The sequence below is a fragment of the Orussus abietinus genome, unplaced genomic scaffold, assembly GCF_000612105.2.
Source record: "Orussus abietinus isolate OABI.00-Male unplaced genomic scaffold, Oabi_2.0 scaffold194, whole genome shotgun sequence".
NCBI classification, from domain to species: domain Eukaryota; kingdom Metazoa; phylum Arthropoda; class Insecta; order Hymenoptera; family Orussidae; genus Orussus; species Orussus abietinus.
Genome location: NW_019394358.1, coordinates 1 through 17,274, shown reverse-complemented (window position 1 = coordinate 17,274; position 17,274 = coordinate 1). Strand labels below are relative to the sequence as shown.

The 17,274-nt window shown below is 50.3% G+C and overlaps 1 protein-coding gene across 4 annotated transcripts in view; it reads left to right on the top strand.

The window, feature by feature from the left end:
- LOC105697286 (papilin) overlaps positions 1 to 8,177 on the top strand; it is a 73,534-nt gene extending 65,357 nt beyond the window's left edge. For 2 of the 4 annotated variants that reach the window (XM_012420478.1, XM_012420477.1), the window contains exons 27-39: positions 525 to 695; positions 1,259 to 1,471; positions 1,569 to 1,739; positions 2,156 to 2,581; positions 2,660 to 2,872; positions 2,961 to 3,128; positions 3,467 to 3,709; positions 3,804 to 4,129; positions 4,216 to 4,366; positions 4,701 to 5,207; positions 5,487 to 5,642; positions 5,719 to 5,832; positions 5,910 to 8,177. In XM_012420478.1, coding sequence (XP_012275901.1) covers positions 525 to 695; positions 1,259 to 1,471; positions 1,569 to 1,739; positions 2,156 to 2,581; positions 2,660 to 2,872; positions 2,961 to 3,128; positions 3,467 to 3,709; positions 3,804 to 4,129; positions 4,216 to 4,366; positions 4,701 to 5,207; positions 5,487 to 5,642; positions 5,719 to 5,832; positions 5,910 to 6,106 — 3,056 coding nt within the window. In that variant the 3' untranslated portion in view covers positions 6,107 to 8,177. The remainder of the gene's footprint in view (positions 1 to 524; positions 696 to 1,258; positions 1,472 to 1,568; positions 1,740 to 2,155; positions 2,582 to 2,659; positions 2,873 to 2,960; positions 3,129 to 3,466; positions 3,710 to 3,803; positions 4,130 to 4,215; positions 4,367 to 4,700; positions 5,208 to 5,486; positions 5,643 to 5,718; positions 5,833 to 5,909) is intronic. The other 2 variants (XM_012420479.1, XM_012420480.1) reach the window with 2 other exon arrangements.
- The last annotated feature ends 9,097 nt before the right edge of the window (positions 8,178 to 17,274 follow it).

The following is a 17,274-nucleotide window of genomic DNA, read 5'->3' as shown; positions in this document are numbered from 1 at the left end:
CGCAAAGCATTGCATTTGTAGGCAATTCGTTTACGGTGGTTGTAACGGCAATGGGAATAAATTCCGATCTCGAGCTGCTTGCGAGCGGCGATGTCTTATCCGAGGTATTGAAACCACCAGAGAAAAAGGATGCTCGGGATCATAGGGTGTCGGCTGGTTAACGAGTCACTTGTCATCCACTGCTGATTTAGTTTGAAATCGTTAAATCATTGGTGCTGGTTTCTTAATCAGCACAGAACACCTTGTTATTGTTTACAGTTTATTTAACCACGAGAATCTCTCACTGATCGCGTATTTCGATCACTTCCGAATGCTGCGAGTGATGCATCGATCGCGCTCGGGTAGAATTAATGTACTAACTGCAACATAGATGTTGAACCGAAAATTTAACATGGGCGGGTTGGAAGGAACTTCTTCCCTAGTACTAATATTTAATCGCAAGCTTTCCTCCTTAGTAATAGGCATTAATTACTAATATAGTAGGATCTAACGTGTAATGTGCATGGTGATTGATGCGGTGACAGATTCTTGCTCGCTGCCACGTTTCGAGGGTAACTGCACGGAGAAGCACTCTCGTTGGTACTTTGACCAGTCGGAAAATCGGTGCATGCCCTTCTATTACACCGGATGTGGTGGAAATAAAAATAACTTTGAGTCTAGAGATGCATGCGAGACCGACTGTCCACCCAAAATCGGTAAGGTTCCAATTATCACCTATTAACGATCGTACTACTTGACATGCAGAAAAAAATTTAGTTCATTTAATAAAATCATTCGATTGACTGTATGCGGTTAATTTCAGAAAACATTTTGATTGAGTGAATTGTATTTTAGTGAACTTGACCAAACATTGGTTGTTTCAATCAACCAAGGTGTTTCGGTCAAATCGAATTGTTAACTTGAGAAAATATTTCAGGTAATAAATCGAATGTTTTTGTCAAATGTACCGAATTACATTAATACTTGGTACGACTCACCACAATATTTGACAAATTTTTAACAAAAAACGATTAACCAAAGAATTTAGTCATGTCAACTAAATATTTGGTTGTCCATATGGTAACCATATTTTATGGTTAAACCAACCAAAATTTCATTGATTCAACCGAATATTTTTCTGCGTGCATAATTCTTCTCGGCTCTGATCTCATCTATGCAGAATTAGATATCTACGAGCACGAATTAATTAGAGGAAGATATCGCAGTTAAAAGCTAGCGAATGTTTTAAAGCTATTTCCTATTATGTCCTGGAACTCAGAGCAAGATATCTGCCTGCTTCCTGCTCTCTTGGGTGAGTGCCACAATTACACCCAGAGGTGGTACTATGACTCGTACGAACAGCGGTGTAGACAATTCTACTATGGAGGCTGCGGTGGAAACGAGAACAACTTTAGGACCGACCAGGAGTGCATCTCGAGATGCGAGGCCAAAACTAGCACGTCTGCTCCTGCCGTCGTCGAATTCAAAACCGGTAACAAAATTTAGAAACAATCCCAACCATGATTACATCCAACTATCCCTCCTCCATCCTCGACGGTTAATGAAAATCGAGGACCTTTTCCTTGCAGAGTTTTGCTTTCTGCCCGACGATCACGGACCGTGTGCTGATGAGTCCGTCAGGTGGTTCTATGACAGCAGGGAAGGAATCTGCAAACAATTCACCTATGGTGGTTGTCAGACCAATGGGAACATGTTCGGCACCCGCGAGGAGTGCGAGTATCGTTGTGGAGATGTGCAAGGTAATCTACGAATTTTCTTTATTTTCCATAAACTCGACAAACGCTTTTTTACATATTAAAAAGTATAATCCAGATTTGAGGTTATGTGAAAGTGGCGTCGAAGAAGTCTCATTTATGAAACTTCTCCGAACTGGAAGCACCGAAACGCTTCAAGATTTACCAAAGGGGTATGGAGGCAATAAGGAAGGTCCTGACCCCCTTGAAATTTCATTTTCTTTTAAATATGTTTATCGACATCTTTAACATTTTTATAATCAATTAAATTTCATGTTCATCGAGACCTTCCGTGGAGCTTCCACATTTATATGGTAGAATTTCAAATGATTCGGTACACCAAGTTTGCAGAAAGTTTTCATGAACGATTGACCTCTCGGATGCCACTTCCACATCATCTTAAGCGAGGTTTAATCTTCCAGATCCGTGCACCCTGCCGAAGGTGGTCGGGCCATGCAACGGATTCGTTCAACAGTATTTCTACGACAGGCGCTCGGACTCTTGTTACGAGTTCGACTACAGCGGCTGCCAGGGCAACAAGAATCGCTTCCAGGACAAGCTCTCCTGCGAGAGCAAATGCAAACAAGTTCCTGACGTTCCGTCCGAGGTTAAGGCTCAGCAGCAGAGTACACAGGCACCGCATCCAATCACTGAAATCGTCCCAGCTAGTCCTCTCTGCTTGGCACCGGTTGATGCTGGACCTTGCAATGGAGAAGTCACGGCCTATTACTACGACCCTCAGTCTAAGTCTTGTCAAGCTTTCATCTATGGTGGGTGCGAAGGCAACGCCAACAGGTTCCAGACCGAGGAGCAGTGCGAGAGACTCTGCGGTCGCTTCCAAGGCCAAGGTGAGCCTTCTTCGGCATTGTTTTGAGCATCCAGCTCGAGTCGTTCGCTCGGAATTGACCATCTTATCGTTGCTTCAGATGTCTGCAACCTTCCCGTCGACACCGGACCGTGTCGAGGAGCTTTCCCCAAGGTCTATTACGATTCTGGCAGCCGGGGATGTCGTGAGTTTACTTACGGTGGTTGTGATGGGAACGCCAACAGGTTCAGCACCGTTCCGGAATGCGAGTCGGTCTGCATTCACCACGAAGAACCTGCTCCTACTGGAAACGACACCTCGCTTTCTCATCTGGGTAAGGAATGGAGCTATCTTATCTCTAGATTGCGGTCTGTTGCCGATACCGAGGTGTCGTTACCTTGACCCTGTACTTGTGGTTTAAGCGATCTGCAAAGAACCCGTGGACATCGGTTCTTGCAGCACAGGGACTTACAAGCGATTCTACTTCGACGACGAACGCCAGACTTGCATGGCGTTCGTTTACACGGGTTGCGGTGGAAATCGTAACAGATTCAAGACTTTCGAGTCTTGCATTAATACTTGCTTCAGGAGTAAGTGACAGGATAGTAAAAGCGCTCGCTCTGACAACGTGCTGGCTGTTCGGATCACTTTTGTCAAGTCCCGGCGACAGGCTTCTACGAGCCTTTCTAACGTTGTACATAAACCAGCAGGACCCTTCCTTGCACATGTACTCCTTGTTCCTCGATTTTCTATGATTCTGCCATGCGTCATCGCACACCATGCCTCACCGTTTTATTCGTATTCAACAAGCTGTATATAAGAAGCTGTCACGAGCGCCATGCTCCAAGCTTTAAATCACATGTCCCCCACTTTTTGAACGGTATGTTATGTAAAACGTATAATTGTAACACAGAGAATCGTTTAACAGCGAGCAACGAGATAGACGTGGACTCGGGACGTGACAAGAAGGATCCTTGTGCGGAGGCTCGCGAAGAGTGCAACATTATTCGCTGTCCTTACGGGAAGGAAGCTTTTGTCGATAGCCAAGATTGCGAACGCTGCCGTTGTGTGGATCCCTGCAGGACTCAGACTTGTCCGGAGGGAACCAAATGTGCCATCACATTGGTGGCGAGCAGAGATGGCACCGAGTACAAGGGAGTCTGCAGATCGAGTGAGTCATCATTAAATCGTAACATTATATTCCATAGCAATATTCAAAGTTGCATTGAATATATCTTGCAAAATGCTTTTCTCCGTAATAATAGCTACTAAGCCAGGAAGGTGTCCAAACGTGTCGAACAGCACGCGCTGCGAGCAGGAATGTCAGTCCGATGCAGATTGCACCGGAGAGTGGAAATGCTGCAAGATCGGGTGTGGTGCCTCTTGCTTGGAACCGGCACCCGAGGAACCACTTCCCACGCTTCCTCCGATTCAGAATGCCTCAATTCCTCAGTATGGAGCAGAACCAGCCTCCATCGTACAGCCAGAAGAACCGAACGTCAGTGCCGAGGAAGGCGGATTCGTCACTATGACGTGTGTAGCTCGTGGCAACCCGAGACCAACTATTTCCTGGAGGAAAGATACCACTTTGGTTGGTTCACCAACAATTTCTCTATGGATATCGATTTGATTAACGGGGGCTTTGATTCATTTTTTTCTATTGATCTTCATTTGTAGATCGGCGCGGCCGAGAAGAGGCGACGCATCCTGAACGACGGCTCCTTGCAGATCATCAATCTGTACACCTACGACAGGGGAGTATATGTCTGTACTGCTGATAATGGTGTCGGAGCACCGGTTAGAACGGAGTACCAGCTCGACGTGACGGGTAAGTACAACTCGACGGATAAATCCGGCGAAGTAAAAATAGGTAATGCCTTGTGCGAGCACGAGGGATGCAAAGGTGCACGAGGGACGATCGGACTAAAATCATGGAAACAGCCGAAGCACCGTGTTACTAACGTAAAATTCAGTCGTTCTAACTGCAAGACTCGTTATCTTGGTCCTAACCGATTCTTTATAACACCGTGCGATAGTTTATAATATTACTGTAATATTAATAGTAGACTTGTGGAAAACTCGGCTGCGGTGGAATTTCAGTAGTTAGCGTTCTAATCCTAACCGCACTCTTCGCATGCACACATTGCCTGCCAACCCCATAGAACCTCACGACCATTCCGCCGCCATCGTCGGAGAAGCGAACACCTACATAACGGTGACCATGAAATCGCCTACGATTCTGCATTGTTACGCCATGGGCTGGCCAAGGCCTTTTGTCACCTGGTGGAGAGGAGACCGCATGCTGCCCCTGTCTTCGGAGTCCTACGAGCAGGATTCCGATTACACTCTGCTGATCAGATCCGTTACCTTGAGCAACCTCGGGGTGTACACCTGCCAAGCTTACAATGGGATCGACAGGCCAGCCTCTTGGTCGGTTACCCTGCAAGCTGTCGGACCTGTCCACAATATCAAGCCGGAACAGCAGGAGTACGCGAAATATCTCGTCCAACCACCCAAAAGACCGGACAGACCACAGTACCCATATCGACCCAACAGAACCCAGACTACCGAGTACCATCAGACCTACGCTCCCATTTATCCCACTCAACCCTACATTCCTGGTGTCGTTCCTCTCACGGAACCACCTTCCGAGGCTACTCGGTACAAAGGTGAGGGGCGACATGCATTTCAATCTAAATTTTTCTCTTTTATATTTAACAATTTTTCACCTATTTTTCAATGCTACACCTTGTTCCTTCCTGTCTTCTACAGTGAATGTGCATGTACTTCTCATCGAGGAAGAGATGAATCCTAACCATAGACGCTTTTGCATGACGAATGTTTGATTTCTTTGTGATAGAGACTCTTTCGAATTATATTCATCGATTGCTCACGTCGAAGCCGTGTTGATGGCTCTTTTTATGCTCTATATTTTTTTTGAAACGTAGTTCCGGTCAAGGTAAACGTGTCGGTATCTCAGAACCAATTCCCGGAGGGTAGCGACATCAGCATCGCCTGCAACGTGGACGGGTATCCCATTCCTCGAGTCCTTTGGTACAAGGACGATGTTCTGATCAGGTCGAACAATCGCGTGAAGGTTTCCGGTGAGATATTTCACTCGTCAAATTTAATAGAAATAATTCGACCGGAGAATTTGTACGCCTCTATTTCCACGTTCAGATGCCAATCGATTGATAATCGCCGATGCCAACAAGAACGACTCAGGGGTGTATCGCTGCGAAGCGTCCAATGAGTACACTTCTGCTTCAGACAGCGCAAATATCGTGGTAGCTGGTGAGTGCCATTTTGCATAGACTCCATTTATAATCTCCGTTTATTTTTATTACCGCATTCCTTCGATCTCATTGCAGGAATCTTTATCCATCCCAATTGCCAGGACAACTCGTTCTTCGCCAAGTGCGACTTGATCGTCCTGGCGAATTACTGCCAGCACAAATACTATGCCAAATTCTGCTGTCGATCCTGCACAGAGGCGGGCCAGCTGCCAGCATCGGGGCCTCATATCGACACCACCAGAAGGAGGAGATCGATCCTTTCTTTCCTTTGAAGTCCTGAGTCGACTTTTCGGTGTCCACGATGAGCGCAACGTGGAGGGATTCGTCTTCCCTTCTGGAAGGGGAATCGCGAATGGCGAAAAATGCCCCGAAGAAACTCACTTCAAGAATAGTCAGTAGTCTGAACGAGGTCCTTTCGGAGCATCTTTCGATCCTTCGACCTGCGTTGGATCGGACATCGAGGAAAAGTCGAGTTTCCTTCACTGCCAAAGCCTTAGAACGTTTATACATAGATACGGTTGATTAAAATGATCAAGCCGGTCAGGGATCGCGCGATGTTTCGAATGCATCGACGATGCATCTCGCGATGGAACCGTCCATGTATACACGATCTGATGCTGAATCCTAGTCCGATGGAGCCATATCGCTGGGCAATGGTTGTCTCTCATGGACGACGTTGTCACCGTTGACATTGCCTCCGTGCGCAGACAACTGCGCTCCGGGTAACCTCAGAAGGCATTCGATGCACCGATAACTATAAGGACAGTTAAAATAGATAGACGCTGCGTTACAGACGACCCGTCTCAGTTCCGGTCGGTATATACATTTAATTCTAGATATTGCGTGTACAATAGATAACGGCTGATAACGCCTCTTCCTCTAGCATCTCCAGAAGGAAGTTGAATGGCGAGTCAACGGCCTTCGGTTTACTCGCTTGTTCTAATTTATTAGTAACTCTCGATCGTCAGCGAGGGCAGTAGGTGGAACCCGAGTCCAAATTTTAGTCCTATTGTAAACCTGTGTATCTTAAGTAAGCTCTATTTTGGTCCTTTCTTTACTCATTAGGTCCTACTTTCATCTTTGTACGTTCTACTTAATACTGACGACGTCCTACCTTAAGACTACTTGTTGAGGAAATGGAAAGATCTGCCACTTTTAAAGTCTGAAGGAGGACCTCGAACTTATGGAAGTATGTTGTTTCGAACCCATTTAAAGCTTACAATTAGAAGTTTTAAGTAGGATCAAAATTTCGACTCGGCAAGCGAGCGGATCCAACAAACGCTCGACCAGATTTTTCAAGAACATCCGGAATCGTCGACCTCATTGTCCTCCCTAATCACGTGGGAATGAAAACTGCGTCGGTTTCCTTGTAAAGTATTCATTATTGATAGTTTATCGAGTACGTAATAGTCGACGGCGGACTCGCTTCGCCAAATACGGAGAGTTCGCGCCAGGCTCAAGAGTCGTCTGTGCATTCGAAACCAGTGCGTTGCATTTATACACGTTCCTGAGTATCAGTTAATCGTAGAATCGCGACTACGTACTAACCGCGTTTTGGGAGGATGCCCTAGTTAATGTTTAATTACAGTAGGTTACTTAGGCTACCATGCGTAACAGTACCAAGAGCATTTATACACTTAAAATACGCACTACACGGTAACGACGGCGAGGACCTCGCATTTATCTCGACGGTTTGGTGCTGACTCGTACCCGGGTCCTCGTTCACTTACTTAACTAGTATTAAGCGCAGTGCCTTACCGAACCTTGGTTCCAAATACTAGAAGAAGGTACCGGAGAATGTCGAAGGTCGTAAAGCGTGGTTGATTCGTGTAAATAATCAGCGACCACCGCCAACAATTAAGCACCGCTTCGTCCGCAGATCTCGGATAGTCGCGCTAATCGCTTATCAGGACCCACGTTTCGATCCTCTCTTGGTGACTTTGTCCTTTCAAAGAGTGAAGAACGGTATGTATATGGAAACTATAAAAATAGTCCTGACAAATGGATGCGTTTCCCAAGAGCAAAGAAATCGTCGCGTAGCCCGGACGAGGAACGAGTCGTCGTTGAATTTCTGACCGTCTTCTATCGTTTGTCTTCAGGACCTTTACCGTGCCATTCCCAGCAGTCTTCACCTCGGCGTAATGCAAAATATTTTAAGTTACTCGACTTTCCTTGTACATAGTTTTTAACGATGATAAGTTCCTCCGCTCCGACGATTACTTTGTTGCAAGAGGATCTAGAACTGTATCTTGCGTTTAAGGTAATGCGAAAATGGCGTCAAAGAGGTCTCGTTTATGAAACATTTCTCCGAATATGATATATAATATATGATATATGATATGAAATTTCACAACGTGAATATGTAAACTATAAGGAAGGTCCTTACACCCATGGAATCTCAATTTTTCCGAAATTTGTTTATAGGTGTTTTTAAAATTTAGAAAAAAAAAATGAAATCTCATGGGCGGCAGGACCTTCCTTCTAGCTTTCATATTCACGTTGTAAAGTTTAAAACAATTGACCCTTCAGATATCACTTTCGCACTCCCTTAACGAGCTTCAGAACTTGTAGACACGACGCGTACGCGGTATATTCCCACATTGTGTACATGTTTCTTAAAAACTGACATCGCGATGTGCGAGTGTAAAAGGAAGTCGCACTCTCTCGTTCCCTCGTGTAAAAACGACCCGAGGATGGAATGATTTAGAAGGCTGGAAGATCCTGCAAAGATACATCAGTCACTGTACACACTTTCCTTATATGTAGGAAGTGCGGTCTTACGACCACACGACTCGTCAGTGTAGCATTAATGCGACGCTTTAGAGGAGTTTAATCGTAACTTGTAAGTATTTTTAGGCAATCGATATATAATATATATATACACATGAATATATATACTGATATAGTTGAACTCAAAGCCGCGGTAATCGAATCCATGAGTACCACTGTGCGAATACTGTACGGACAATAATAACACTTAAGGTCCTTAAATACACGACCAAACGATGACAATTGTTGCTGCAGCGTCAATCTAATTTCTCTACTTCTTTAGGTTGTAGTTTGTTACACCTCGACTTCTGCATCCGTGTTGGACCTTTCAAAGTTCTTTCAATCCTTTACCTTCTGTCACCGAATGAATGCTTCATTCCCCCTGTCCAGAATTGGACATCATCACCTTACTTAGGATACATCGTACATTCGTACTTGACCCATTAAACACCATCGGTACCGAAGTTGCCATGCAACCGGTGACGCCAAAAACGAGCGGGAACCATTCTTAAGGTTATCTTCCAAGCATGAATAGAAGAGATCAGTTGGGAGATTGCTCACGGGCAGGATCGTGTGATCGCATCTTGTGCTGCCCTCTGGTTTCGTACGTTAGCTTTCACCGTTTTTTGCCCCCAAGGGCGGCGCAATGAATTTCTGATAGGAGCTCGCGCACTCGCGATGGCGGTACCATCTACCAGTCGCCGTTGGCGGCTCACGTACTCGTGATAGTAATACCATGCGGCAGTTGCCGGTGGTGGCTTACCTACGCTTACCGACACTGCTCGCTTTTGATGGTAAGGGAAGAAACTCGTGACGCTCCATTTGACTTTATCTACTTATCTACACTATTAAGTACATTGTTGCCAAGAAGTCGACGTGATGCGGAGCTTTGGGGCACGGCGTCGGTGTCGCGTACTGAACCGTCATGCAGCGAATCTGTGAGAGTGCGATCGCTCCTAGAAATCTTAGCACATCCCAAACAGCCAAGCGTCAAGCTACGGGTTGAGTCGTTGAGTATGTGCACGTTCGGCGCTACACTCGACGAGTATGCGTGAGAGTCGAATATTGCGAAAATCCTTCCGAGGCTTACCTAATCCCGGATATAAGCCGAGTCATTTCGCGTATGATTTTTTTTACATTTCCCTACTAGCGTTATCGAGCGTTTTCGAGTGTTTTCGAGCGGTTTCAAGTGTTTTCGAGCGTTATCGAGCGTTTTTCGACCGTTTTTTAACGTTTTCGAACGTTTCTCGATCATTTTCAGAGCGGTTTCGACCGTTTTTAGACTGTTTTTTAGGGTTACCCTTATTTTAATGGTTTTCAACCGTTTTCGAGTGTTTTTAGTGCCTTCGAGTGTTTTTAGAGTCTTTTGAAGCGTTTTCCGAGCGTTTTCGAGCGTTATCGATCGTTTTCGAGCGTTTTTCAAGTGTTTTCGAGCTTTATCGAAGGCCGTACAGTGCGGTTGCGTGTTGTTAAGTGCAGTAGAGTGCCGGAGATTGCCGGAGAGTTGTTGGACAGTGCCGGAGAGTTGCCGCAGAGTGCCGGAGAGTGCCGGAGAGTGCCGGAGAGTGCCCTAGAGTCCCGGAGAATGCCGGCGAGTTGCCGCAGAGTGCAGCAGAGTGTCGCAAAGTGCTGTAGAGTGTCGGAGAGTGCCGGAAAGTTGCCGCAGAGTGCTGGAGAGTGCCGGAAAGCGCTGGAGTCTTGCCGCAGAGTGCCGCAGAGTGCCGGAGACTTGCCGCAGAGTGCCGCAGAGTACCGGAGAGTGCCGGAGAGTGCCAGAGAGTGCCGCAGAGTGCCGCAAAGTGTTGTAGAGTGCCGGAAAGTTGCCGGAGAGTGCCGGAGATTTGCCGCAGAGTGTCGGAGAGTTGCCGGTGAGTGCCGGAGAGTACCGGAGAGTGCTGGAGAGTGCCGGAGAGTTGCCGCAGAGTGCCGCAGAGTGCCGGGGAGTGCCGGAGAGTGCCAGAGAGTGCCGCAGAGTGCCGCAAAGTGTTGTAGAGTGCCGGAAAGTTGCCGGAGAGTGCCGGAGAGTCCCGGAGAGTGCCGGAGCCTTGCCGCAGAGTGCCGCAGTGTGCCGTAGAGTGCCGGAGAGGGCCGCAAAGTGCCGGAGAGTTGCCGCAGGGTACAGCAGAGTGCTGGAGAGTGCCGGAGAGTGCCGGAGAGTGCCGGAGAGTGCCCTAGAGTCCCGGAGAATGCCGGCGAGTTGCCGCAGAGTGCAGCAGAGTGCCGCAAAGTGCTGTAGAGTGCCGGAAAGTTGTCGGAGAGTGCCGGAGAGTTGCCGCAGAGGGTCGGAGAGTTGCCGGTGAGTGCCGGAGAGTACCGGAGAGTACCGGAGAGTGCCGGAGAGTTACCACAGAGTGCCGCAGAGTGCTGGGGAGTGCCGGAGAGCGCCGGGGAGTTGCCGCAGGGTACCGCAGAGTACTGGAGAGTGCCGGTGAGTTGCCAGAGAGTGCCGGAGAGTGCCGGAGAGTGCCGAAGAGTGCCCTAGAGTGCCGGAGAGTTGCAGCAGAGTGCCGGGGAGTGCCGGGGAGTGCCGGAGAGTGCCGGAGACTTGCCGCAGAGTGGCGCAGTGTGCCGCAGAGTGCTGGAGAGTGCCAGTGAGTTGCCGCAGAGTGCCGGAGAGTTGCCGGTGAGTGCCGGAGAGTACCGGAGAGTACCGGAGAGTGCCGGAGAGTGCCGGAGAGTTGCCACAGAGTGCCGCAGAGTGCTGGAGAGTGCCGGAGAGTGCCGGACACTTGCCGGAGAGTCCCGGAGAATGCCGGAGAGTACCGGAGAGTGCCGGAGAGTGCCGCAGAGTGCCGGAGACTTGCCGGAGAGTGCCGGAGAGTGCCGGCGGATGCCGCAGATTGCCGGAGAGTGCCGGAGAGATGCCGCAGTGTGCCGGAAAGTTTCCGGTGAGTGCCGGAGAGTGCCGCAGAGGGCCGCAGAGTGCCGGATAGTGGCGGAGAGCGCCGTAAAGTGCCCTACAGTGCCCTAGAGTGCCGTAGAGTGCCGTAGAGTGCTGTACAGTGCCGTAGAGGGCATTATAATGCATTCGAGCGCATTATAGTGCTGTACCACTCTAATTAGAATGCCTTAATTAGAACTTTAATCAGAGCGCCTTTGTTAGATTAGGTCAGGTTATGTTAGGTCAGGTAGGTCAGGTTTGGTTAGGTCAGGTAGGTCAGGTTANCGGCTGTGGTCAGGGCCATGGTCGGTGGCGGGGGGCTTGGCAGGCGGCCGTCTCCTTCTGTGAAGCGGTTATGCTCCAGAAGGAGTCGGCCAATAGGGACAGGGAGCGGGCGGACAACGCCTGACGACGAGGGGGTGGGCGCGGGCGCCGGAGCCGGAGGGGGGGTTAGCCCCCTTCACGGACAACCCTGGTCCCTGCGACCTGCCCCCCGCGGCCCAAAAAAGGCCTGCGAGCGAGGGGGCGGCGCCGGGGTGCGGGGACCCGGCTGCGCCCGGGCTCCACCGAGCGTCCGGCGTCGCCCGGGCCGGCGGGGAGGGGCAACAGGCCCCCCCCAGCGCACGCCGGCCCACTGGCGTAGTGTCCCTGGCTCCTCCTTCCCCCTTTCCCCTCTTTACTCCTCTGGGGGGGAATGCGGGGGATTGATGGATCGGTGGGGCCCGGGGCGCGAGGGGGCTGCAGGGTCCCAAGTACGGGGAACGAGGGACCCATGGCACGCAGCCCCCCCCCACCACAACGAGCAGGGCCGAGGGACGGGTGGTCGCGTCCCTCGGCCGATACGACGCGGGAAATAGGGGGAGGGGTACACGGAGGGGACTGTGTCCGCCTCCACCCCCCTCCTCCCGGGATAGGGCCCGGCATACCGGGTGTGGCGCGGGGGGACCGCGGTAGTGGAAACCCGATCCCGCGGTCCCCTCCGACGCGCCGATGGCGGCCACCGCGAGGTTTTTAGTGGGTGCGAGTCCCACACTACCCCCGCCCCTCCCCGGGGGCGGGGGTGTGCGTAGGCATTTCCCCCGCGTAAAAAAAAAAAAAGGTTACGTCAGGTAGGTCAGGTCAGGTTAGGTCAGGTAGGTCAGGTTAGGTTAGGTTAGGTCAGGTAGGTCAGGTTAGGTTAGGTTAGGTCAGGTTAGGTTTGTCAGGTTAGGTCAGGTTAGGTTAGGTCAGGTAGGTTAGGTTAGGTTAGGTTAGGTTAGGTTAGGTTAGGTTAGGTTAGGTTAGGTTAGGTTAGGTTAGGTTCCCCCTTCTGCTCACTACCTTGGCGTGGTGAGGGGGCTTGCGTGCTACAACGATCCCAGCGGCTATACCGGCGGAGTGCCGCGGCCCTCCGGCAGGTTCTACCATGCCGGGCAGACGCTGGGGGAGTAGCCAGACTAAAAGTGAGCGCCCACAAAATCTTTTCTTTTATCTTTCTTCCTTCTTCTTTCTTCGTTCTTCTCTCTTCCTTCTTCCTTCTTTCCTCTTTATTTCTTCTTTCTTCCTTCTTCCTTCTTTCCTCTTTCTTTCTTCCTTCTTTCTTCTTCCTCCTTCTTTCCTCTTTCCTCTTTCTCTACTACTATCCTCTACCTCTTTTTTCCTTTTCCTCGTGGGCTGGGTGCCCCAACCCACTTTGGGGCCGAGATGGGAGGGCCCCCCGAACGGGGGGTCCTCAAACCCTAGGCCTCCTTCTGCGTGCATTCGTGCTGCAGAGGGGGGTCGCGGGGCGTGGCCGGCAGGTGGCCGGTCGCCCTCCGCCGAGGTGGGGCGGGTGACGGTTGCCGCTGGGGGTTGGCGGGTCTCCCGATACCCCCGTGAGCGGATCCGCTCTCCCGCCACTCTTCCTCTGGGGCGGGGGTGAGGGGCTGGGGAACGCGTTCCTTGGCCCCGCTGGCAGCCCGCGCCGCTGAGGTCGGCAGGGAACGACAGTTCCCATTGCACGCCGACCTCCGTGAGTCGCGGCGCGGACACGCTCCCCCTTCGGGGGGGGTGGGCCCGCGTTCGGGCCGCATGGGTCGCGGGGGTCCTGAGTGGGGGCTCAGGATCCCATTGCACGTGACCCCGGGGGGTGCCGGTGGGGCGGTGTGGCCCCGCCTCATCGGCAAAGTTAGAGGGGTTTTTCTTTTGGGGGGACCTTCTGTCCCCCCCGGGATGGGCCCGGAAACGGGCATGGCGCAGGGGGGGCCGCGGTTGCGTAACCGATCCCGTAGCCCCCCCGCCTTTGCGCTGAAGGCGGCCACCGGGGAGTTTTTAGTGGGTGCGAGCCCCACACTACCTCCGCCCCTCCCCGGGGGCGGGGGTGTCCGGTAGGGATTTTCTCCTCGTTAAAAAAAAAAAAAAAAAGGTTAGGTTAGGTACGTACTTATAACGGCCCTCTGACAAAGATACTCTGATTACAGTGGTAATCAATGCACTCTAATTAGAGTACTACAGCACTCTAATGCATTATGATGCACTCTACGGCCTCCTGCGGCACTCTACGCAACTCTAGGGCACTCTAGGGCACACTAGGGCACTCTACGGCACTCTACGGCACTCTACGGCACACTACGGCACACTACAGCACTCTGGGGCATTTTACGGCACAATGGGGCACTCTATGGCACTCTACGGCGCTCTACGGTACTCTCCGGTATCTCTCCGGCACTCTCCGGCACTCTCCGGCAACTCTCCGGCAACACTCCGGCAACTCTCCGGCAACTCTCCGGCACTCTGCGACACTCTCCGGCAGTCTCCGGCACTCTGCGGCAACTCTCCGGCACTCTGCGGCAACTCTCTGGCAACTCTCCGGCACTCTCTGGCAACTCTCCGGCACTCTCTGGCAACACTCCGGAACTCTCTGGCAACACTCCGGCACTCTCTGGCAACACTCCGGCACTCTCCGGCACTCTCCGGTACCTCTATGGCACTCTCCGGCATTCTCCAGCAACTCCACGGCACTCTCTGGCACTTTGTGGCAACTCTCCGGCACTCTGCGGCAACTCTCCGGCACTCTCTGGCAACACTCCGGCACTCTCTGGCACCCTCCAGCAACTCTACGGCACTCTCCGGCACTCTACAGCACTCTCCAGCACTCTCCCGCACTCTCCAGCACTCTGCGGCACTCTGCGGCACTCTGCGGCACTCGCCGGCACTCTGCGGCAACTCTCCGGCACTCTCCGGCACTCTCCGGCACTCTGTGGCACTCTGTGGCACTCTCCGGCACTCTCCGGCACTCCGCGGCAACTCTCTGGCACTCTCCGGCACTCTCCAGCACTCTTCGGCATCTCTCCGACATTCTCCGGCACTCTACTGCACTTAACAACACGCAACAGCACTGTGCGGCCTTCGATAACGCTCGACAACGCTCGAAAAACGCTCAATAACTCTCGAAAACGCTCGGAAAGAGCTCGGTAACGCTCCAAAACACTAAAAACGTTCGAAAACACTCTAAAAACACTCGAAAACGGTTGAAAACGCTCAAAAACGGTCTTAAAACGCTCTAAACCACTCTGAAAATGATCAAGAAACGCTCGAAAATGTTCAAAAACGCTCGATAACGCTAGTAGGGAAATGTAAAAATCATGCGCGAAATGACTCGGCTTATGTCCGCAGTTAGTTAAGCCTCGAGAGGATTTTTCGCAGTTTTCGAGTCTCACGCATACTTGTCGAGTGTAGCGCCGAATGCACACGTACACAACGTCTCGACCCGTAGCTTGGCGCTTGGCTGGTTGGCACGCGCGAAGATTTCTAGGAGCTATCGTACTCACACAGATTCGCTGCACGAGACTTCCGTACGCGAAACCGACGCGTGCCCCAAAACTCCGCATCACGTCGACTTCGAGGCAACAATATACTTAATAGTAGTAGATAAGTATAGAAAGTCAAATGGAGCGTCACGAGTGTTCTTCCCTTACCATCAAAAGCGAGCAGTATCGGTAAGTGTAGGTAAGCCACCACCGTCAACTGCCGCATGGTTTTACCATCACGAGTACGTGAGCCGCCAGTGGCGACTGGTAGATGGTACCGCCATCGCGAGTGCGCGAGCTTCTATCAGAAATTCGTTGCGCCGCCCTTGGGAGCAAAAAACGGTGAAAGCTATTGTACGAAACCAGAGAGCAGCACAGGATGCGATCGCACTATCCTGCCCGTAAACAATCTCCCAACTCATCTCTGTACGCACACGATTTTAAAAGTACTTACTATGTGTAGCCACTAGATGGCAGTTCCATACATTCCCTTGGGTTGGAAAATAGTCGCGCGATGAGAACGAGCCTTGAAGGACAACCCGGCTTTGAATGGGTGTACTCACGAGCGTGGATTTTGCTCGCGTGTAGGGTCGTAGGTGAGGGAGACGACGACGAATGTGATCAAACTAAAGTTGTCGAAATTTCAAACCGCTATAACTCCAGAACACCTTCACCGATTGTAACGATTAAGGTCTCAAAAAATAGGAAAAAAATAAACGAAGCGTTTCGTGTAGGTTAAAATGTTCTTCGGTCTTCAGTATGTCAGCACTGACCGAGTGAAGAAAATTAAATGCCCGCTGGCAAGATGTTTCGAGTATATAGAGTGGTAGCGGCCATGAACTTGTCTGAGCCGCTACCGCGTCTCTTGATACCAGAGATGAGTTGGGAGATTGCTCACGGGCAGGGTCGCGCGATCGTATCGTGTGCTGCCCTTCTGGTTTTGTACGTGAGCTTTCACCGTTTTTGCGCCCAAGGGCGGCGCAACAAATTTTTGATAGGGACTCACGCACTCGCGATGGCGGTGCCATCTACCAGTCGCCGCTGGCGGCTCACGTACTCGTGATGGTAATACCATGCAGCAGTTGACGGTGGTGGCTTACCTACGCTTACTAACCTGAACCCGACCAACCTGAGGAACTGCTGACAGAAGAAAATACGTACACGAACAACGCCACCGCATACAATTACGAAACACAGCCACACAACCCCAGCACTGACATACGATGCGAAACAGAGGACTTAGAAAGGAAAATACATTTATTACAAGAAACCCTACAAAAATATACTGCCGATCTACACAACCTACAAATAAAACAACATAGACGACGAACTCTGATCCCATCACAGCTAGAACCGCTCCAATGCAAGAGTTAGACCAAACAATAGAACCACGGAACAGGACACCCACTCACGACACACAATATACACAAACACACACACACCCAAACGACACCTCTCCTACAACATGACACTTACATACCGCATAACACACTACTAACAAGGAAACATTCCCAAGTGTCCGCCTCCGATCTTATTGAGTTTCATATATGTTGAAGAACACAACAATTTAAGAGACACGTGTTTTTTTATATCTGCAATGGTTCACATTGAAGGGGTGAAACAACCCCCCAAAGTTTAGCGAAAAATCGGTTATTTAAATATTTTTCGTAGAAGCAGTGGAGGGATTTCAACGAAACTTTGTATAAACGTATTCTGTATAAGGACGGTGACAACACAATATTGTTCAGCAATGTTGCACCCCCTCAAGGGGGTGAACTACCCTTCAGGTGACATTTTTTTATAATATCCATTAAACAAGCACTCCTATTGAAGTTCCACTTACGCGATGTGATTGCTCGCAAAAAATTAAGAAATACGTGTTTTTTGCTTTTTGCCAATAAACATTTACATATCGGTTGTAAACAATGAATGTAGATGGTATTAGGGTATATCCCGACTACCTTTATTGGGTTATATCGTGACCAATTCATCGTACATAAGTCGTGTCAACGTGGTAATTCTT